Consider the following 22,689-nt stretch of genomic DNA (forward strand, 5'->3'; position numbering starts at 1 on the left):
CAATTTGATTTGATTTTGATTTAATCATTGATATATTCAATAAATATGTGTTTGCGATGAATCGCTATTATTCAGAATGTTTGCATCATCACTTTGATTAGGATCATTTCGATTTTGTTTGTTTCGTTGTTGATGTTGATGATGATAATGTTGATCCAACATTATTGATGCAAGTGCTGTTCTTTGTTTAGATCGTTGTGTCATGAATTCTAGCATGGCAGAGATCATTGCTGCTACTAGTCCAAGCAATAAAACAACGAATACACCACCAATATTACCTAGACCTAATGGATTGGCTTTTCCATCTTTGTTTTTTAGTTCATCTGTACAGGTGAGGCCAGGACTTTTCCACCACTTATCGTATATCATTTGTAGTTCACCGTTTTCCTGCAGACCAAGAATTGACAATGAAATTTTATCCTTCCATTCGGATCCTAGTGACAGAAACAAAACATTATAGATTGATAAGTAAATATGAATGGCAGTGATACGGACCCATTTGTGTGGCAATACCATAGCCTTTGGAATCAAGTAGGCCACCAATTTGTACTAGATTACAATCTCGTTGAACCATATAATCGATCATTGTTGATTCCATCAGAAAAGCATAATCACCCATCAACACACGTTTACGGCCTTCTTCATAGCTGGCGGCAAAATTTTCAGGATGTTTTTCCATAAATTGCCACATTTTCTGATAGATTGGGAATTTCGAATCTCGAAAAAAACTCATTGTACTGCTGTTACGTAGAGTACCATAACGAATTTTCGATTGATGAGCTAAATCTTCGACACTTTCTATCGGTGTGGTAATACGTTCGACCGTTAAGAATGCAGCTAGATTGGCGGTGTATGAACTGATGAGAATCAATGTAAAAAACCACCATATTGCACCGATTATTCTTGTCGACATTGATTTCGGATTCATATCACATCCTTGTTTCATCAACGTTACCACCGTAAACCAGAATGAATCGGCCAAATTGAATTGATTGATTTTGATTGATTCTGAATCCGGTATGCACGGATGCGGATTGATCCATTCGTATGGACTAAATCTGGCCACAATGAATAATGTAGAACTGACCAAAACATATGCGGCGACAACATATAGCCAAATATCAACAGCCAATGGTGACATGAATGAAAACAAACGTGTAGGGGCATGTGTGGGCATTTTGAATAGGATTCCGATACCTAGATTCATGTATGGTTTGGTAAAATCGATAACATTTTCACGTGCATAACTTATGGTCAATGGACCAATTGCTAGATCAGCTCGCTATTTCATAGATATAATATTGATAGGTAATTGTTTATTCATCGATTAATCGATTGATATACTTACTTTATCAATCAATTCACGTACAAGACCATGCCATTCACCAGTTTGCTCATCTAGTGCACCGAATCGACCATCTTCAACTTCATACAATTCATATGTGAAACCTAGATTTTTGGAAATTGCATTCAATAAATCAATGCAATAACCTTCGTATCGTATTTTTTCAGCTTGTAATAGTTTCAATTCAAATGATTTATTACTGGAACGCATTTGACGAATGTATGGTTCCATCTAAGTTGATTAGATAATGATGCAAATTAGAGAATATGACGCATTTGCACATTCATTCGTTTTAATACTCACCATAACTGTTGTCACACGTAATGTTACGTTACGTTGTTTTGATGTTAAAAATGCATCCATATTTGTTATGTTTAATAGTGAAGTACTGTAAAAGAATTCACCAACTTTTTCTAAACGAAAATTACGTAATTTTAATAATTCCATTCGCATATTATGTCGAATGCCTTCTTTGAACATAACCGGACCGGTCATGCCGTGAAATGATAACTGTTTTTGTTTGAAAATAAACAATGAATTATTCATATTTTTTTAATATTATCAACAAAACAAATCAATCATACCGAATCAATATAATTGTATAATGTAAGACCATTATTCCAGGCCGTCTCATTTGAGCATGATGCAAAACTATTGAGCATTGTAATTGATGATGATGATGATGATGATTGTCGTTGATTGGTCAATGTAGCTGTTGCTGAAGATGAATGTAATTCGGCTAGATTATGGACAGATTTAAAAAATTGATTCAAACCACGCGCAAATGCGTACACCGAATCGAACATCATTGCTGAAGAAGCCTGAGAAAAAATGGCGGAATAAATCGATAATGATAATGATGAATGAAAAGTGTTTACCTTAATCAAATGATTTTGATGTAATAATTGTCTGGCAATATCTGGATAATATTTACTCATTTCTTTTAGCATTGATCGTATCATAGGATTCGAATAATCAACAATTCGATAAGCAGTGATATTCACTTCATTATACATAAAATCTTCAAGATCAAATATTTCTAAATCCTATTTGACAAAAGATAAAACTAATAATAATCAGTACAAGAATAAAGGCGCACTCACAAATGTTGTGAAATGATAATGATAACGATTTTCATTCATCTGGATTTGTAAGATGGCGGTGAAAAAGCTCGGTAAATGTTCATGTGGTATATCGACAACCATCGTATAGATTTCTCGATCACGAAGATCCATTAATGTTTCACGAAATGAATCCTGTTGTGTTTTACGAAAAAAGAACTGGACATTTTTTGCCAATGGTAATGTTGTTAGCTCTTGTAGGCCGATCAAATCTGAAAAACAAATCTCATAAATTTCAAATCGAATTTATTTTCAAACTTACTAATATCATCCTCATAAATGACAGCGATTCGTGTCCAATTTAGAAATGTGATTAATACGCGTATTGATTGAGCAACGGCAAACGCTCCTGGATGTAGATTAATAGAAAATTCTTTCCCAATATTAAGATTATGTTTACGCGTTTCCAGATGCGGAATATCTAATGTATCACAAACGGATTGTACATGTACTCCGATACGATCATCGGATGGTCCGAATATTGCCACAGCACCATCACGAATTAGTTTACAGGCTTTTTTGGCGGCATGAAAACTATCATCACGTGATATATACTGATTATATGAAAAAAATATGGTTTAATTATCTTTCCACAAAGCTAACAAAACTCTTGTTACACAAACCTCGATATCATAAATCAATGTTGTGTTCGGTAGAATGTTACGATCTTTATTGATACGTTTGACAGCATAACGAAATGCGATTTCTGCTTCGAATTCGTCATTATCATTATTACTGCCCAATATTGATGGACTTGGTCGATTGTTATTCGTTGCTATTGATGATTGTGATTGAAATATTGCATTTGTTGCGGCACTTGCGGATGATGATTGTTGTTGTATTAAGTTGGAGCTCGATGTTTTGCTTCCGATGTTTGATGGTGATGATGATGAAATTATGCTCGATTGTAATGATGAAGCTGATAATGGTGATGATGAGGATGAAGATGATAAATGTTCGAAATTTTCTTGATGATGAAATATAGCACCTGTATGAGCCGTTGTAAAATGTGAGGAAACGGCAGGAATAAAAATGAAAATAAAATGATTTCAAAAAACGACCGATAGATGTCCACACATGCATTAAAAAGAAATATCTAAATTCGGAAACAAAATTGATGATAATGTGTGTCTACAATCATTATCATCACTATAATGGCAAGAATCAAAAAAAGAAAAAAACGATCGATTTAATCCATTACTTATCACAATAATGGCAGCATCAACGACGATGAAAAGAAAGAAAGAAAGAAAGAAAGCCCAAAACGATTGATAATGGATTCAAGTGATGATGAAGAAAAATGGATCGACAATTCATGAAAAGAAGATTGCAAAAGCCATTCTCAATTCAATCCTAATCATTCATCTGTTTTATAATCGTTTTATGTTTTTTCTTTCTAGAGACTGATGAAATTAATTGCAAAGAAATCCAAAAACAACAACAACAACAATGAAACAAAAAAAATGAGACATCGATTAGTGGATAATTTATTTTGTTTTCTTGTTATTTTGATCTTGTACAGAATCAAGGAAATTGAAAAAATTGATTTTTTGTTGTCGTTTGACATCAACAACAACAATTAGCATGATTGTTGTTGTTGTTGTTGTTGATGGCATGTCATATATTAATGAGACATTTGTTTTTATCATTTTTCCCTGAAATGATCACTTTCTATTACTACTGTATCATGAATGTTGAAAGTATCTTTGATGTGACAAAAAATATGTGATGATGATGATGATGATGGGGTGTTTTTTTTTCTTTTTCTGTTTATTTGGTTCCATATTTGATTCTGAATTGAAGCGAAAATGTTTGAACAACAACAACAACAACAACAAAAAGATGACAGCCGAAAAAAAGTGATGATTTAATGATAATGACAAAAGCAATTCATATTCATTTCCTCATCATCATCATCATCATCGTCAGCATCAGTAGCAGACTATGACTGAGCAAAAACAATTCTTCTCCCAGTGAGAATCATTATCATTGGTTCGACATTGACAGAATTTGGATATTTTTTTTTTAATAATATTATTATTATTTATTGAATGATAATAATAATAATAATAGCAAGTCAAAGAGTTATATGAAAATTTTGGTTTGATTCTCATAACGACAATAACCATGTTCTCTGCGTGATGGAAAAAAAAGAGAAATAAAAGTATAACTACTGCTATAGTGAATGAGTGAAAAACAAAAGGATTCTTTCATACGATGGTCAACCAAGCCAATCCATTTCGGTCTTTTCTTTTGTATGATTCAAATGATTTAGTGGTGATGGTGGATATGGCAAATAACAACAACAACAACAACAACAGAATCAGAATCGAAAATGAAAAAACACAGCCGATATTAAAAAAAGAAGAAAAAGAAAAAAATGTGACCCAAAAAAACCGAAACCAAAAAAAAAAAATCGTTTAGAAAGGAAATCCGAATGGATGGAGAGAAAAAAAAACATCCAAGCAAAGATATATTTTTTCTATGTTTTCTTTTGTTTTTATTGATTTATCGATTAGACCGAACAACAACCACCAACACACACACACACATCATCCGGTTATGAATTAGTGTTTTCGATTTTGATTCAGAATTTTTTTCTTTTAGTTAGTGCTTGATATAATTTAGAAAAAAAACATTTCCAAAAAAAAATTTCATAAAAGACATTGGAAAAAAAACATTGAATGAAATTAAAAGGGCCCACTAATGATGATGATTATAGCGATTGAAAAAATATTACTCCACAAAAGAAAAAAAATCTATATATCTTTATGTTCACATTATCATGATGTTTCGATTATAATCCATTATTCATTTGATATTGATCACAATAAAATCATCAAAAACAAAAAACAAAAAACAAAACAACCAACATTTACAATTCCTAAGTGTATATGGGGTATGTATGTATGTATGTTTTTGCATCTTGTTTACAACAACAACGACAACATTATTATTATTATTATTATTATCATTTTCATTTTGGACAACAACTAAAGGCCAAATGATCATATATTTTATGAATGGCAAATCAAAATATACTCCATCATCATCATCATGATCATAATCATTTTGATTTTGAACAAGCAGATATAATAATAATAATAACGGCGATAAACGATTTATTCGAATTTGTTTTCCCAATTTTGAATGGATTCCTTGTCGCTATCGTTTGTTTACCACCATACCATACATCGACGGATAATGATGATGATGATGTTGATGATGAAAAAAAAATCGATTTTGATTTATTTGTTTGGCTATCCTTTTTTTTTGTTGTTGTTGTCGTTATTGTTGTTTGATTCTTGAAAAAATCGATGTTCATCATATCATATAATGATGATATTAGTATTATTCCGACGACGACGACGACGACGGCAACGACGACAAAAAGAAAAAAGATTGATCAATAATGATTATGATTAGAATGGCCATCATCTTTGTCATTCTTGTCATGATCTGCAGTATGGTCGATATTTTTTTTTTGTTTTGTTTTGCGAGCCGTATCACATTTGTAAATTTGTAAATTTCATTTCATTTTGAATCTATTCTCATATATAGAATAAAAGAATCTTGACAAGAAACATTGAAAATGATACAAACACGAACTAGAAACAAAAATGTGAATGTTAGAAAATCCTATCAAGTCAAGATCAAATCAAATTAATGCAAACGAAAAACGAATCTTATATGATGATGATGATGATGTTGACAATGAAATGAATCGACTTTTCTACAAATAATAATAATAATAATGATGATGATGATGATGCAAATAATAACATTTACAACAACAACAACGAAAACCAGAATAAAAGACAATGTAAGAATAACAACAATAGTAACATTGTGGTCTTTAGTAGTAGTATATATATTTATATTTGAAAAGAATGATTTGTCGTCATTCATTTATTTATTCATTGAAGAAAAGAAAAAAAATGTAATGTAATATTGTCTAATATGGAATGATGAACAATTCAATGAAGATAATGAGATTGCAAATGAGATGAATGCCGTCAACAAGAATAACAAGAAGATTTGATATACTCATCATCATCATCATCATCATCATCAAACCAAAGTGACAGGCATTGATATAATGAGTATGATAGAAAGAGAGAGAGAGAGAAAAAAAAGATCGACTATCAAGTAGCAGCAATGAACAAAATATATAAAGAAGCAGAAAGAAACCGGATATCCTTACTATATCCGGAATTCTGATTCTTATTCTTTTTACTAATGTGATGATGTCTCCTTATTTATAATGGATATTATAGTGATTATCATGGTCAGTACTCATCATCAATTTAAATCACATTCGTTTTTTTTCTTTTCTTTTTTTTTTTGAATTCGCAATCCGATTGATTAATTAGAATTGGAATCAATAATGCATGTGATTAGTGTCAAGTTTATAAGTTTGATTAGATCAGATCAGATCATGTTTAGGTTCGTTAAACAGATCAATATTGACAGAATCTATCCAATTAATGGCATTAAATGTTAATTAAAATCAACATGGTAAAAGAACAATTCTATTATTCAAACAAATGAATCAAGACATACCAATTTTAGCCACTGATGGTGCCAGATACGATGATGGATAATGATGAATGTTGAATGTTGGTTGTTGTTGTTGCATACCAATCACCAATGATGATAATGATTGTAGATTGGCAAATGGAACATGATATGCTTGTTGTTGTTGTTGTTGGCCATTTACATTGATTATTGTGATTTCCAATGATAAAAATAACATTAACATTAATAATGACCATTGCCATATTTGTTGTTTGATTGTTGTAAAATGATTTGGCCGGATTGATTTTATATGATTTGTTATTTGTTGTTGTCTTCGTCGTTTTCGATTGTACTGGGTGATAACAATTGATTGTCCTAGATGATAATGATTGCTCATTATCCATTCTTGATGATAATAATGATAGGTATGATAATCGTATTTGATTGATCGTTTTTGATGTTGTTGTTTGCTGTTGTTGTTGTTGTTGTTGCCACCAATTAAATTCGTGTAACATTTTTCATTATTATTATTAGTTACCGTTGTTTGATAGATTTTTTCCAATAAAATCTGAATATTTTCTATAAAAAATTCAAGTTTGGCAATCATCATCTGAACATTTCGAGCATTAATTCTTGAGAATTTTTCAATCTGCATATCATTCATAAGATAAAAGTGAAACAAAAATTACAAAAATATTCGATAATTAATACAATGTTCGAAAACACTTTCGTCATCATCATCAAATTTCATATCGATTTTATTGGTTTTTTTGTTTGTTTGTTTATGTGGATTAGAAAAAAATGCTCAAGTTTTTCTAATCTTTATGGCAGAAAAGAAAACGATCGAAAAATAACGTAAGCTGCTTATGGATTCTTGGAACTTGTTGTTGTTGAAAAATAAATGACCGAAAAACAAAAGAAAATCCAGATGTTACAATTGGATATGGAAAAAAAACCGTAACTAACTATAGATAGTTTTTATTTACTGTTTTAACTAATGAAATACACCCATTATTACTTTTTTTGCTAGGTTAAGGAGATTTTATTTTGATCAAGCATTATTTTGTTCAATTCTATTGATACTGAACCCAACGAACATATAACACAACAATGATAATGATGATTATTCTATGTGTGTGTGTGTAGAATTATCTACTTTAATCTACTTGAACTCATTGTTCTTAATGAATTAGTAATTTTCAATGAATATTGGATCAAAAGACCGAACAAATAATCTTTCAATGATTGAATAATAATGATTTCTTTACTCAATAGTTTGGTTTCATTTGTGACATTACAAAATATCATTATGTGTGTGTGTGTGTGTATGTATGTGGTATTTATATGGATCAGACAGACTGCAAATTTTTTCTCATCCTTTGATTCTTATCTATGAATGTGAAAAGATTCCGTATTCGAAAGCCAATTATAACAATATTATTATTCTAGTCTTTACTTTATATAAATGGACATTTCTTTTTTGGTTTGTGTTTTTTGATGATCACATAGAAATTTTTCTAATGAAAACATTTTCCAAAGATAATAACACTTGGATATTTAAAAAAACACACACACTAAGATTTTGTAAAGTATTTTTCCTGTTTTCATTTGCCATATGAACGGATCATTTGCTTTTTGAAAATAATGTAAATAAATAAACGGTTTTTTTTCTTCGTTCAAGAAACACAGTAATCGAATTAAATTACAGCATTAGATTTAATAGTTGCCCTTCTCTTTTTTTTTCTTTATTTATTTATTATTTTGATGAACTAACTTTAGTGAAGAAAAAAAAACAGGCAAAAGGCGCAACCAGATTGAAATGATTTCATCGTCTCAAATTCTTTCTTTTTTATTAAACGAAACAAAAATGAAAATTCATCATTCAATTTTGATAATAGGGTTGTGTGTCGTGAAAAACTTTGTTTTTCCAAATAGAATATTCTTCTTTTTTTTTTTTTTTTTTTGTTTGAGAACCAACAAAAAAAAAATCTGCCTCTTGAATAAAAAAAAAATAGCTAAATATGGGTCCGAAATAATCTTAAAGAATTAGAGAATTTGATCCATAGGGAATCAGAAAAAAAAGTGTGAGTGAGAATATGGATCACGAATTGAATCATTGGATTTTTTTTTTTTGTTTTTTGTTTTTTGTAGATACGTTATGATCAAATTATTTGAATTGGATATAACCACACATGAAAGAAAATTGATTCAAATTGAAACTGTAACTTTTTTATTCATTCATTCATTCTTTTTCTTCTTCTTTATTCTGGCATCTAACCATCTAACTACCAATCATATTGAAATTACGTGACAAAATATTTCTCACGTCTTGTATTATTTTTATTTTTCCCCTTAAGATTATGTTGATTATATCGTATATTCAATTCGATGTAGATAATATATATATTTTTTTGTATGAAAAGGTAGACAGAAAATAAATGGACATTTTATTGGCATAAAACCTTGTTACGTAAAATTTTTCGCTCGATAAATTTTCAGTGAACGAATGAAAATTGAAAACATCAATTTGTGAAACAGTATGTTTTGTTTTTTCTTTGGTTCAGATAAAATGTTTGTGCGTTGTCAATCACACACACACACATCAAATTGGATGATGACACCATACAAATTGAATTTATTGCAACAAATTTCCACGGAAAAAAACTACGATAGATAGACAACACGCAAAATAAATTTTGAAGAAAAGACTTCAACATTCATATAGTAATTCCATTTGATTTGTTATGTTCTTGGGATCAATTGAAATCGAGACTTTTGAAGAAAAAAAAATTGTCATTGTGGTCTACATCTACTAATCGGTCGGTCGTTTGCTTTTGAAATATGTGTGAAAATGTTTGTAAGGCCATTTATATAGATGATTCGACAGATGGATGAAATATTTTTGTTTCAATAACAAAAACATTTTGAAATTTCAAAAAAAGATGTGAAAACAAGAAAACGGCAACATAGACAAAAAAAAGAAAGAAATGATCAATCGATTTTAGTCATGAAACGTTTGGTAAATGGTTTTTTTTGGGAGAATGTTTGATGGTTATTATCGATGAAATGGAGATGAATGTATTTTTCAATTTTTTTTTGTTGTTGTTGTTGAAATGTATTCGTCGAAAGATAACATCCGGACAGTAACGCAATAACAGCAGCAGAAGCAGCAGACGATATTTTTGACACAATATTTTTGAATGGCCATATTGATGATTGTCACAAAAAAAATTTCATTGATAACAAATAATTTTCATGACAATAATGTATCGAATAAAGTTTGAAATGTTGAATCATTCAAATAATTCATTTTTTTCGATTCTCAACATTTAGATTTTATTTTGTGATATGTCAAGTTACTATTTTTTTTTCAATTCAATTTGCTTTGTTCGTTTGTTTAGTTTGGTTGGCAGAAAACAATTTTTCTTCATTTCCAAAAAATTTCCGGAAATGGAAATGTGCTTGCTAATATATTTTTTCTTCTGGATGATGACGATAATAACATTGAACACGTAGACCAATTTTGTTTTTTTTGCTAACTTTTCAAGATGCAATTGCAATTGCGTATTGAAAATTTATAAATTTTTTCGAGAGAGAAAAAAAAACAGAATCAAACAAACATTATTCGAAAATCTTTAGTCGTTGTAAATGATTCCAGTTATTTGATATGCATAAAAATTCTTGATAACAAGACTTGACTTGAAAACTGACCCGATTTGATTAAGTAGAGAGCAGGACTTTACACATACACATCATTTGAATTGAACGAATCAATAATTCCTGTCACGAATTTTCAATTTTTATGGCCACCAATCAAAAACAAAATGACCGAAAAAAAAATATCCCAAATGGCAAATTTATTATCACTTTGCTAAAAATAAAAACATAATAATAAAGAAAATGATAAAATTAAAAATAATTTGTCGCCAAAACTATAGTGATGAAAATTGAAAGAAAATTAACGGGCAACACACACACACAGTGATCGTTAATGTTTTCAGCAGGAATCAAATTTTTATTATTTCGCTGTTTGAATTCTCGAATTTGAACTATCGATGATGATGATTTTCCGCACAACATAATTAATTATTTCTAATTCGATTCAATTTTTTTTAAAAAGTTTTTATCGAACTTGGGGAAGAAAAAGAATTTCTATAAGCAAGACAGTTTGATTTACCCTTAATTTAGTTTATCATAAGCAGCTGAATTTATATTCGAGAAAGAAAAGCAAAGAATTGAACCTTGAAACAGGAAAAAAAAACTTTTACATTGCTGTTATCAAACAAGAAAAAAAAACTCATTAGAAATTTCGAAATGAAAACGGTGATAGGAAAACTTTTTCCAAAAAATTCGATTGGTGAACACACTGTTTTTGACGCCACAAAAATTTTTGCATCCATGAACAACCACCACCATCAGAAAAAAATTATTAATGAAAAAATTTTACCAAGATGACGGCATGTGTCTTTTGTTTTGACGAAAAAGAAACCGACGAACAAAATTTATTTGATGAAATTTTGATATTATCACCATGTTACTGAAACAAAATAATTCAAAAAAAAAAATCAAATTCCGTTCTAATTTAACCGACCATCCTAAAACGTTGTTGATGTTGTCACTACAGCAACAGTAAACAAAAAAAAATTCTGACCTTTGATAATTAACACAGGCTGGAAGCAGAATCAAACAAAAAACTTTCTCAGAATTTCTGGTATTAACAACAAAAACAGTTTTCTTCAAAACAAAAAACAAAAAACAATCTCAATGTTAATATTCAATATATAGAAATGGAAAATAAAAGCTTCTGATGATGATTTTATTATCATTAAGCATTAATAATATGGATAATTGATTAATTAGTATAATTAATCATTATTATTATTATTATTATTATTACCATCAAACTCCATATGTGTTAAGAAATAATGATATTTTATTCTTTTTCTCTCTCTCTCTCTTTTTCTCTCTCATAATGTGTCATGTTTTATTATTCATTCAACTTGTCATACCAAAGACAAAACAGAAAAAAAAATTATTAAGAAGAAAAAAAAATTGTCACCTCTTTTTTTTTCCTATTTATGGCAATGTAATTAATTTATGTTTGGAAAAATGTTATGTCATTTATTCTTGCTTTTAGATTTAAAATTTCAAAATTTTTTTTTTCAAAATTAATTAATTATTCAAAGCTAATGAATTTGTATCGATTTACATTGTCTTTATTTTATAATGTTAGTTTAAAAAAAGTGTCACTATATTGTTTATCCAAAAACAAAAGAAAATGAAGAAAAAAAACACTTTTTTTTCCAAGAACATTCAATATTTGAATAATAAAAACAAAAGGTTTTTCTTTCTCAAAGATAAGGGTTCCAAATTGCTTTCAATTATCTTATCAATCAATTCAATTTTATATTTATTTAACAATAAAACAAACAAACAAACAAATATATATTGTAGTATTATCAAATCTGTTGATATTGTTGGTCAAAATTCTTAACAAGATAAAGATTATTATATTTACAATGCTTTGTGTTGATAGAATCAAATGAACAAATTATTTGATCTGTGTGTTATGTGTTCTATTGACATAACTTACAAATCAAACAAACAAACAAACAATTGACAATCACGGGAAAAGTGTTTTTTTTTTTTGTGCTGGAGTTCCTCTTTGTATTCTTTTTTTTTTTCCTGGATTTAAATGTTTGTATTTGTTGTTTGTATCTAAATCAACACATTAATGAAACTGGAATAACTGAATGGACATTTGAGTATTTCTTTTTAACTTTTTTTTTTCTCTCTCTCTCTCTCTCTCTCTCTAATGTGATGATGATTTAATGTTTCAGAAAACAAAAATGAAAAATATGCAAAAGCCGATAATGTTACACATTGAAATACCGGATGGCACTGCTACAAAAAAAAAATAATAACTCGAATTTTTAAATTCGAAACCATTTTGAGTGAATAATATTTAAAAAAACGAGAAAATATATTTTGAAAAGTTCAGCACTTTTATCATCATCATCATCATCATCATCATTAGGCAATCGTTTGTATGCAATTACTTATGATGCGATAAAGAACAAAACAAAAATGTTGATAATTTTTACCGAAGCATTTTTTTTATTATTCAAAAATAATGGATTTTAATAATAATCAACATCATCAGTTGTAAAATAATGGAAATGAAAAAAAAATTAAAAATAAGTTAGTAATGACAGGATGAATAGATCCAACTTTTTTTTCCTGTATTCTTGTAATAAGATGTTTGTTTTTTAAATACTTTTACCTTATTCAAACATCTTTTTGTTTCAATTGAATAGACTTTACTAAAATGAAAAACAAACAATATTGATATATTGAGAATCAACGGAAGAGTAAATGTTTTAATTAGAAATATGAGGAATTTTTTCAAATTTTGTTTTGTTTTTGTTTTTGTTCTGTTCGAAATATTACCACCACAATTTGATTTGATAATGGTATACATTTAGAATCTAATGTTATATTATTTTTTTTTTTTTTCACTATACATCACAGTACATCAGTGTAGTGATTCAATTTGCCTTTCAATTTTTTTTTTTTTTGCTTTTCATTTCACTGTCATCATCATGCATGAGTTGAATGATGATAATAATAATGGAACCAGACAAGCAATTCACAAGAATTTTGAAAAGATTCTAAATAATAAAAAAAAAATTTAAATTGCAAACCCATATCACATCCAACCAAAAAAAGAAAAAATGCTTGAATATGAATAGATTTGTTCATCCGTTTCATCATTATTATTATTATTTTTCCGGAATAATAATAATGAAAAAAAACGAAAATCATGGCCTTTTGTTTGTTGATTTGAAATTTTTTATTTTTTAATAAAAAAAAATTATTATTATTATTATTATTATTTTGTTCGAAAGAAATTGAATGAACAAACATAATGTTGATGAACAAATGATATAATCAATAATAGAATTGAGTTGTTAAAATAAAAAGAAATCAAATAACTAAAGAATTTTCAAGAATGAAAATGTAAAAAAAAATTCCAATCAAAAATGTAATGATTGAATTTTCATGGTTAGGCAAACGAATGAAAAACCAATTTCTTTTTGTTTTGTTTTTGTTTTTTTTTCTTCAATGAACGATCAAAGAATTTCAATTGACAAGCTAATAGGCAACCAGAATAGTGTGTGAAAAAAAAGAAACAAAACAAAACGAACAAAAAAAAAGAAACGAAACGAAAATCTACTTTCAAATGAACATCTCATTAATCATTCTTCTCTCCGAGTTGGTTTGGTTGGTTGTTAGTGGCCGAAATGATTTTATTTTATTTCATTTTTACTCAATTCTGATTTTGGCCTTTTTTTCCTACACTGAATGTATGTAATAGAAAGTGAAAATACATTTAGTAGTAATAAATAAGTTATTATCATCAACCCACTAACTAACCAACCAGCCAACCAATATTTGGTCCATTTGTCGATTGAAATTTTATTCATTCATCAAACATTTTGTTCATTTGTAATTCATTTGATTTTCATTTTTTTTATTTGATTCATAGACATTTATATAATCATTGCTAAAATTGCAATTTGATTTTCAAAATGTATATAAGAGAATTGAAAAAATGAATGATGAGAAAAACGTAGAAAATGATGAAGAAATTTATTTGTAAGCTTTTTTTCCGATAAATGATTAGTTTTTTTTAATAGTTTTTGATGATGAACGATCGTTGAATTTTTGCATATTAGCGAACAAAATTTGTCTTTCCGGTTCATTGTGCATATCGGAACGTATATAGTTTGTTTTGGTAAAAATCTCATAGAATAACTAAAAAACCCCCTCAAAAAAAATTCTGTCATATTGCAATGACATTAATCATCGACCACAGATAAATTTGATCCATGTTTTTGTCATGTTCACATCATCATTTCAAAGATGTTTATATAATATGAATGTGAGTGTGTGTGTGTTTGTGTTTGTGTTTGAGAATGTTGCATAAATTTTCTATACTGAATGAAATATAATAATAAGATTCTTGATGGTTGATCCAAAAAAAAAACATTATAATTTTTTTTCACAAAAAAAAATTTACATTTGAATGAAACTTGAAATTTCTTTGGAACATTTCCTACCGATGGATTTGATTCCGGTTATTTTTGTCTGTCTTTATTTTTTTTCCCAAAATAAGAAAAAGAAAAATCAAATTGAGGAAGAAATGAGTAAAAAAAACTTGCCCATCATGACAACAAAACAAAACGAAAAACCAAAGCATTTGGCAATCATCATTATCATCAACGATAATGACTTATTGTAGGTTCCGACATGACTTTTGTCATCATCATTATTATTATTATTATTATTATTTTCAAGTTCTTGAACGTTTTGAACGAAAATAAAAAAAAACAAGACAGCCAAACAAAATGTGAAGATTCATTTTGTTTTTGATGATTCCTGAATGCCAATAACCGAATGAATCAAAAATGAAACAACAAAAATTTTCTCAAAGTTTTATTTGGACAACAACAACAACAACAACAAAATACACGAGATAAGAAGAAACAACACGCAGAAAAACAATCAAAAACACTCGTAGACAAACGATGATGATGATTATTATGAAAACAGTAATGATCAGATTCTTTATATTCTTATTGTTTTTCATCATTTTTCTTTGAAGATTCTTTTCATCAAATTTCTTGAGTGAATTTTTTTTTGCCATACCAGAAACGGTCAATTTAAAATTTTGTCAATTTAAACTTTAGTTTTTTTTCTGCATGGCAATTGAATGAATTGATTTGGAACCAAAAAAAAAAATTGTGGGATGATGATGACATATTATGTTCTCGATGTTATTGGTATCAATTGGTATAACAATGATGATGATGATGATCAAAAACAACGACAACAACAAATGTTTTCACTATGTTGTATGTAATATATGAATATTTCAATTGCAAAATAATCAACTCAAACAAAAGCAATGAATTTCGATGAATAATAATGATTTGTAAAGAATTGATTTGAAATCAATGATGCAAAACCACCATCCACATTACGACAATGATAATGAAATGAATGAATGTATATAATGAGTGAATGACACTATCAGATATTCAGTGATGGAATAATTTATGTTTGCTGACAAAATATTGCCAATCATTTTATCTCTTTATTCATTCATTCATTCATTCATTCATTTTCTTTTGTTATTTCATGTCGAATTGGATTTGTTTTGTGGATTGATGATGATGATGATGATTTTATTTTCTGGTTAACAAACGACATACTAAATATAAAAAAAAATCACAGGAATCATTTTTCATACAACGAATGAATTTCATTATTCAATGTCATTATTATGATTATTTGTTTGTTGTTTGAATAAGATTGGTTTAATAACCACATATATTAATACTATGGGAGTGTTTGCTCAATAATTTATATCAATATTTCGTAAAATAAAAGACAAAGACAATGACGATGATGATGATAATGATAATGAATTCGATTCTACAGAAAGAAAAATTCTATATAGAATATTTTCACTCTGCATGCATGAATGCATCAATGAATTTTCTTTATAAAAATTATAACTAATCAGAATAGAAATGATGAAGAAAAATTGTCATCTTCATTACCAGAATACACACACACTCACACAATGAATAAAATACTGATGAAGTAGAAAAGTTTGTCAATTTCGAATTTGTTCAATTCATCAGGCATCATCATCATTATCATTTACCGCAAACTAATAAACATGCTTTGTTTCTTAATATTAGAAAGAAGAAGAAGAAGAAAAAGAAAAAAAAATGAATGTGACAAATTCACACTGATGATGACATAATAATAATAATAATCAAAACGTGATAATAATATATTTTTATATATTGAAATGATAAAATTTGTCAGATAATAAACTAAAGACTTTTAGGACAAATTAAGACTTTTTTTCAAAAAAAAAAAGAAAAGAAAAGAAAAGAAGAAATTCAAAAGAGAATTTAAGTAAAAATAATTTTCAATTTATACTTAAATATAATGAATGTATGATGACAGAATCAGAAAAGTTTCAAATAATAATAATAATGATAAAGGCAAAAAGAATGATCATCCGTCGCATATCAATTTGATGCACCAAAGGAGGTCCTCCTTTGAGACATGAATCTTTTTAATACTATTCTCCATATGTTTCATATTTTTGGTTCATTTCCGTTTTCATAACCAACTCGACTATAATGATATAGTGAATTTAATTGATGACAACAGCAACATCAACAACAACAACAACAAAGCAGAATAATAATAACCAAAAAGCAACTTTCATTCCCACGGGTCGGTTGTGTTTATGGATATTTTCAAACTTTTTATATGAAACGTTTAATAACAGTTTATTATTGCTGTTGTTGTTGTTGTTGTTGTTGTTCAGCCAGTATAGTTCATTTGTTTTTATTTATATCATTAAGTCTTATGTGTGATGATGCTTATTATCATTAGTTTTCAAGTGTTCAAATTGTGCAATATTTTTACATTACCCGGTTCAATTTTATTTTTTGTTTTTGTTTTTGAAACATTTTTAAAGTTTGCAATGATTTTCATTAAGCGACAGCTTTCATATATTTCATATCAAGGTGATGAATATTTGCTACAATAACTTATTTTTTTTTTTGGTCATTGTCAATCGTGTGTATGTGAATCTTCTTTGTGGATACTAGAATTTAGATACCAAAACTTGGACCATTCTTCGGTAAAGTTAATCATTTGTTTTTTGGTTTATTGTTGTACAAATTCGTGACAACATTCATTATTTAGATTAATTGATCGATCGATTGATTTGAACAGCGGAAATATGTTTCTTGATTTCATTGCTTTCACCTTGCTTCATTGGAATATATATGGTCGATTAAATCCGAAAGAAAACATCTTTTTTCTGAAATGTTTCCAATTAATAGATTGTAATGATTATGAAGATGCAAAAAAAACAATCCAACAATGAAACTCGAAACGGATTGAAACTTTTTTCAAATAATAATGATTGTTTAGACTTCTTTTTGCATGAAAATCCTTTCAAGTGTCTAGAAGGATTGTTCTGTAAATTTATAAAATTAACCGTTTTCTTTTGAAACAAAAAAAAATTGAAATAAAATACAAAGTTGTAATGTAAAAGTTTGAATCGCGTAGAAAATCTTAGTGAAAGAGAATTTATTAGGATTGAAAGTTTTTTGTTTTGTTTCCAAGCTTTAAAGTTTTCTATTCAATGCAAAACTTTTTTAAAACTTTGTCAGTGTCAGTCCAAATTATTTATTTGCATTGCATTTCTGTACTTGTTACAAAGGGTTATATATGTGTGTTGGTGTGTATGTCTGTGTGTGTTTTGATCCGGATAAGAATAAGAATAAATTCTTTTTTTCTGGTATTTAAAGATGATACGCAAGAAAAAAAGTAAGTAAGATGATAGTGTAGAATATTATCACAGATATCATGTGTTTTATTTTTGTGCATGTAATTTATTATCATTTTCGTTTTTATTTTGTAGTTTTTTTTTGAGACACACAGTAGAATCGAACAAGAATGAACAAATGAATGAATGAACTGTAAATTCCTTGAGGAGTGATAAATCTCCAAAAAAAAACAAAGGAAAAATAAAAGATATTTTCATTATATTTCAAAGAAAAGTAAAAAAAAATCATTAACACAGTTCGATCCAACCAAAAAAAGAAGAAAAACTATAGCCTAGATCACAGAATAAATCTGTGAATAAAATGATGACTAAAAGTTATGTTCACCGTTGTTCGACGACACATGTTCTAGGCTTTTTTTGTTATGTTTCATTCACCGAACGCAAAAAAAAAAATTGTGAAGAAAAGTAAAGACTCACGGAATGTGTATATGTAACAACAACAAAAGTGAAAGAAACGTGATTAGATTTGACAAAAAAAAGAAGAAAAAAAAAATTTTTAGTTGCAAAAAGTTGCAATCATCAATTGTTGTTGGCAGTAATAATAAGAATCCAAAATCAAGATGTGAAATCATTCTCGAAATGATATTCTCGTTAGATGATTCTTTCTTTTCGGTTTTTTTTTGTCAACCATCAAACAAAACAAAACAAAAAAAGAAAAAGAAATAAAGTACCGCGAATTTGATATCAAAAAAAAATAAAAGGAAAATTCATGCTGTGATTGCTAAATTATTATTATTATTATTGTTAAAGGTATATTATATTTGCCGTAAATGTCCACAAATTTTCATTTTCAACATCAGAATATTGGATAATAATAATAATAATAAAATTCGTAATTCTCCATTAACTTTTTGTTTTGTTTTGTTTAGTTTGATTCTTTACTTTCAAGTGCTAGGATTTATATAACTTTGATGTTTGTATTACAAAACTTAAATTCTTTACTCTCATATCAAACATATATCGAGTGGTTGATTGTTTGTTTGGTTGCTTGTTTTAATTCTAAGAATAAATTTTCCTTTTTTTCTTCTTCTTCTTCTTCGAATTGTGATTACCAAAAGAAAGAAAAACATAGAAATTTTTGTTTTTCCAAACAAACAAAAAGAAATATACATTATTCACGGTTTTTATGGGCTATAAAAAACATTTAGGACACAAAAAAAGAACGAAAACAAACAAACAAACAAACTGGAAAAGAAAATTTATTTAAATAAATCAAAAATAAAAAACAAAGAATATAGAATTTTCATATATATTTTCAATGAATATCATTACCACACGATGAATATAATAAATGTTTTTTTCCCAAACACATTGAAACTTTGCTTGTTTAATGTTTTTTTTTTTAAAAAAAAAAGATTTCTGTGAAAAATTCCATATTATTTTCTCACCGCTTTTATAATAATAGTGAAAAATCTTTAATCGTCCTGCTGTTGCCGTTCATATAAAACATCAACATGAATTTCCTATGAATTCAACAACAAAAAAACAATAACAATAACAATAATGGTAGTGGTCATGGAACAAATATTTTTTTTTTTGAAATTTTGATTACTAATTTCTAAATTGAAACTTTTTTTTTTGATTTGGTCAATCAAAAGTTTTAGTTTATGGTGTTTTTTTTTCAAACATTCTGTTTGATCTTTAAGGTATTTCAAACTATTAGCCACATGTCAATTAGATTGCCTAATTTTCATTTCTGTTCATCATCATCATCATCATAACCGAACGCCGAAAAAAAAACTTTTATTTGTCGATCAAATCATTAATGATATTGTCGTTGATTTTTTTTCTTTTTTTTTCGGTGCACGGCAAGCTAATTTGAATCTAGTGACAAACATTGTCTGATGCTTGAGGTAAAAAAAATAATAGAAGAACAAAACCAAATATGGTTTTTTGGTTATGATAACATTTTTATTGTCATACTATATATAAATATCTGGAACGACTAATGATTGTGCCAAAATATTGATGACAATATGGCTTTTTTTTTATATTATTATTTACCCGGCTGTCATCATCATCATCATCATCATAATCATAATCATATCATTTTTTTTATTCGATAAAAAAATTGATATGATGAGAATTGTGAAAACATTAAATTGATTAAATTTGATGATGTAGGAAAAAAAACGCTTTAGGGATGTCAATAATAATGATGTTTACACTCATATTCTGTGTATGTTTAAGAGTGTGTGTATCTGTGTGATGTGTCATCCATATCATTATCAATAATATTGACAACCACAATTTATGATTATTGATTTCTTTTTTTTTTTGGTTACCAAATGATGATTTGCCAATATGGCAAATACTGGTGATTATATTTTCGTAAAATGGAAAAAAAATGTCATCAATTTAAAAAAAAAGTATTCAATAAAATGATTCTTTACTTTTTTTTTTTTTTTTTGTTGTTGTCAAAAGAATCCTGTTAATCTTTATCAAACTGTTTACCAAAAAAAGTAAATTGACAGCTGAAAATAAATGTTATTATTATTTAATTAGTTAAAAACTATTCGGTAAACATTATTATCATTTGAAATGGATTATTTTGTTTATCTGATTTATTGATAAGTTGAATTTGAAATCTGATAAATATATTGTGATTAACAGTTCCAAGAAATCTCATTTTCGTTAATGATAATAATTTAAAAGTCAATATATATAAAAAAAATTTGTCATTATTTAAATGAAAAATAGTGGTAAAAAGGATGTGATAATAAATCAAATATACTTACCTCTAGGGACTATAGTGTGTACTTGATTGTGTGTTATATAAGGTGATCCACGAATTTTCGGTTCCAAATAACTGTGTCTAGTGATAACAGGAAAGTTATCAATGGGTTTAGATTTTACCATTCCATGTTATAGTTTGGCAAATAATTTTATCGTTCTGGTTTTTTTTCGTATGATGGTTGTTATTGTGAAAATGTTTCGTAAACTGATGATAACTGGATGGCTTAAGCTAACAGTCACACTATGTTTTTTTTTTTTGATTATCAGTGTGATTATTATATTGAATCAAAAAGTTTTTAATGTTTAACAAGTTCAAGATTCAAATTGATAATAAACTCATTTTCAGAATTTCGTTATTTAAAATTTGAAATGAAAAACAATGTTTAATGAAAAAGATTGTATTTAAATTTGAAAACAGAATCTCGACACACAATCTTTAAAATGAATAACAATGATACCGACAACAACAACAACAACAATAATAATAATAATAACGATAACAGAAATGAAAAAAAGTGTGCGATTCTTGACGAAAAGATGTCTAAACACAGACTGATTCGGTTTGTTGTTGTTATCGTTGGTCGTTCGATAAGGCGCCGAAAAAAAAATCGTTCGCCGAACCAAGTTACCATTCGTATCAGCAGTTGGGTATTCACTCTTTCATTCATTCATTTTATGTTGGTTTTCGTCTGGCAGAATAGAAGCAGAAAAGAAAGAAGCTGAAAGAACTAACGAACGATCCAAGCAAAAAAATGTTCGATATTCCGAACAAAATTCCTAGCTTTTTTCTCTATCTTTCTTTCTCTGTATGATTCGAGTGTCACATGTGTATCTATGTAGCTGTTTGCAAGAAAATGATTCTTCAAATCGAAAAACGGTTAAATATGAAACACTATGTACAACGGCGTCGTCGTTTGGTTATTGGTCGAAAAGCAGATCATGAAATGGTGTGTATAGTAGTGGTTTGGTTGGTGATTCTCATTTTATTACACTAATGGATATGGTAATGTGTACTGATGATGATGATGATGATGGAGCCCAAATGAAATCACGCTATATATGAATGCAAAGATTTAAATAACCAAAAAAAAGGAAAAGGAAATGATTGAAAGAAACATTTTTGACATCAAATTTATTCATTGACATTCAAATCTGATCTAATTTCAATTTTTGGGTATAGGTCATAAGATTTCGTCACAAGTCATCCTTTTTATCATAGCTATTTATAAATGATTATTTCACAGTTTTAGATTGAACACGAAATACACTCATTGATTCATTGTCATCACGGAATATTCGGAAAAAAAACCGAGTGATGATGATGGGTTAATGGGTAAGAAATTTTATTCCTGCAATTTGATTCAAATCGATAAAGTGAATAAAAAAAATTATTTCTCGCAATCGCTATTCACTTATTATTACATCCAATTTTGTTTCGTTTCCGTTTATAATATTATAGTTATTTGATGATTTGAACAATGATGATGATGTGAAAATTGTATTGATTTTGATTCTGGTTT

At 27.9% G+C, this 22,689-nt stretch overlaps 1 protein-coding gene across 1 annotated transcript; it reads right to left on the bottom strand.

Annotated features, from left to right (window-relative positions):
* Positions 1-3: 3 nt before the first annotated feature.
* LOC113789887 (glutamate receptor ionotropic, kainate 2-like) lies at positions 4-22,177 on the bottom strand. The gene is made up of 11 exons (XM_075819975.1): positions 21,172-22,177; positions 7,030-7,633; positions 3,090-3,454; positions 2,729-3,020; positions 2,449-2,678; positions 2,224-2,391; positions 1,930-2,166; positions 1,649-1,855; positions 1,349-1,576; positions 496-1,282; positions 4-434 (listed from the first exon to the last, which is right to left on the bottom strand). Exons 2-11 carry the CDS (start codon positions 7,592-7,594, stop codon positions 37-39), a joined length of 3,477 nt encoding a protein of 1,158 aa, XP_075676090.1. The 5' UTR covers positions 7,595-7,633; positions 21,172-22,177; the 3' UTR covers positions 4-36.
* Positions 22,178-22,689: the final 512 nt, after the last annotated feature.

The sequence above is a fragment of the Dermatophagoides pteronyssinus genome, unplaced genomic scaffold (assembly GCF_027571235.1).
Source record: "Dermatophagoides pteronyssinus isolate colony J.1.1.1.1 unplaced genomic scaffold, Derpt_VIB-CSIC_2022.12 sq0005, whole genome shotgun sequence".
Taxonomy (NCBI): domain Eukaryota; kingdom Metazoa; phylum Arthropoda; class Arachnida; order Sarcoptiformes; family Pyroglyphidae; genus Dermatophagoides; species Dermatophagoides pteronyssinus.

Coding starts and splice junctions, on each gene's coding strand:
- LOC113789887 (XM_075819975.1), bottom strand. CDS start 7,594: ATGATGATTGCCAAACTTGAATTTTTTATAGAAAATATTCAGATTTTA. Junction 2,392..2,448: donor ATTATCATTTCACAACATTT/GTGAGTGCGCCT, acceptor TTTGTCAAATAG/GATTTAGAAATATTTGATCT. Junction 1,856..1,929: donor TATACAATTATATTGATTCG/GTATGATTGATT, acceptor AAACAAAAACAG/TTATCATTTCACGGCATGAC.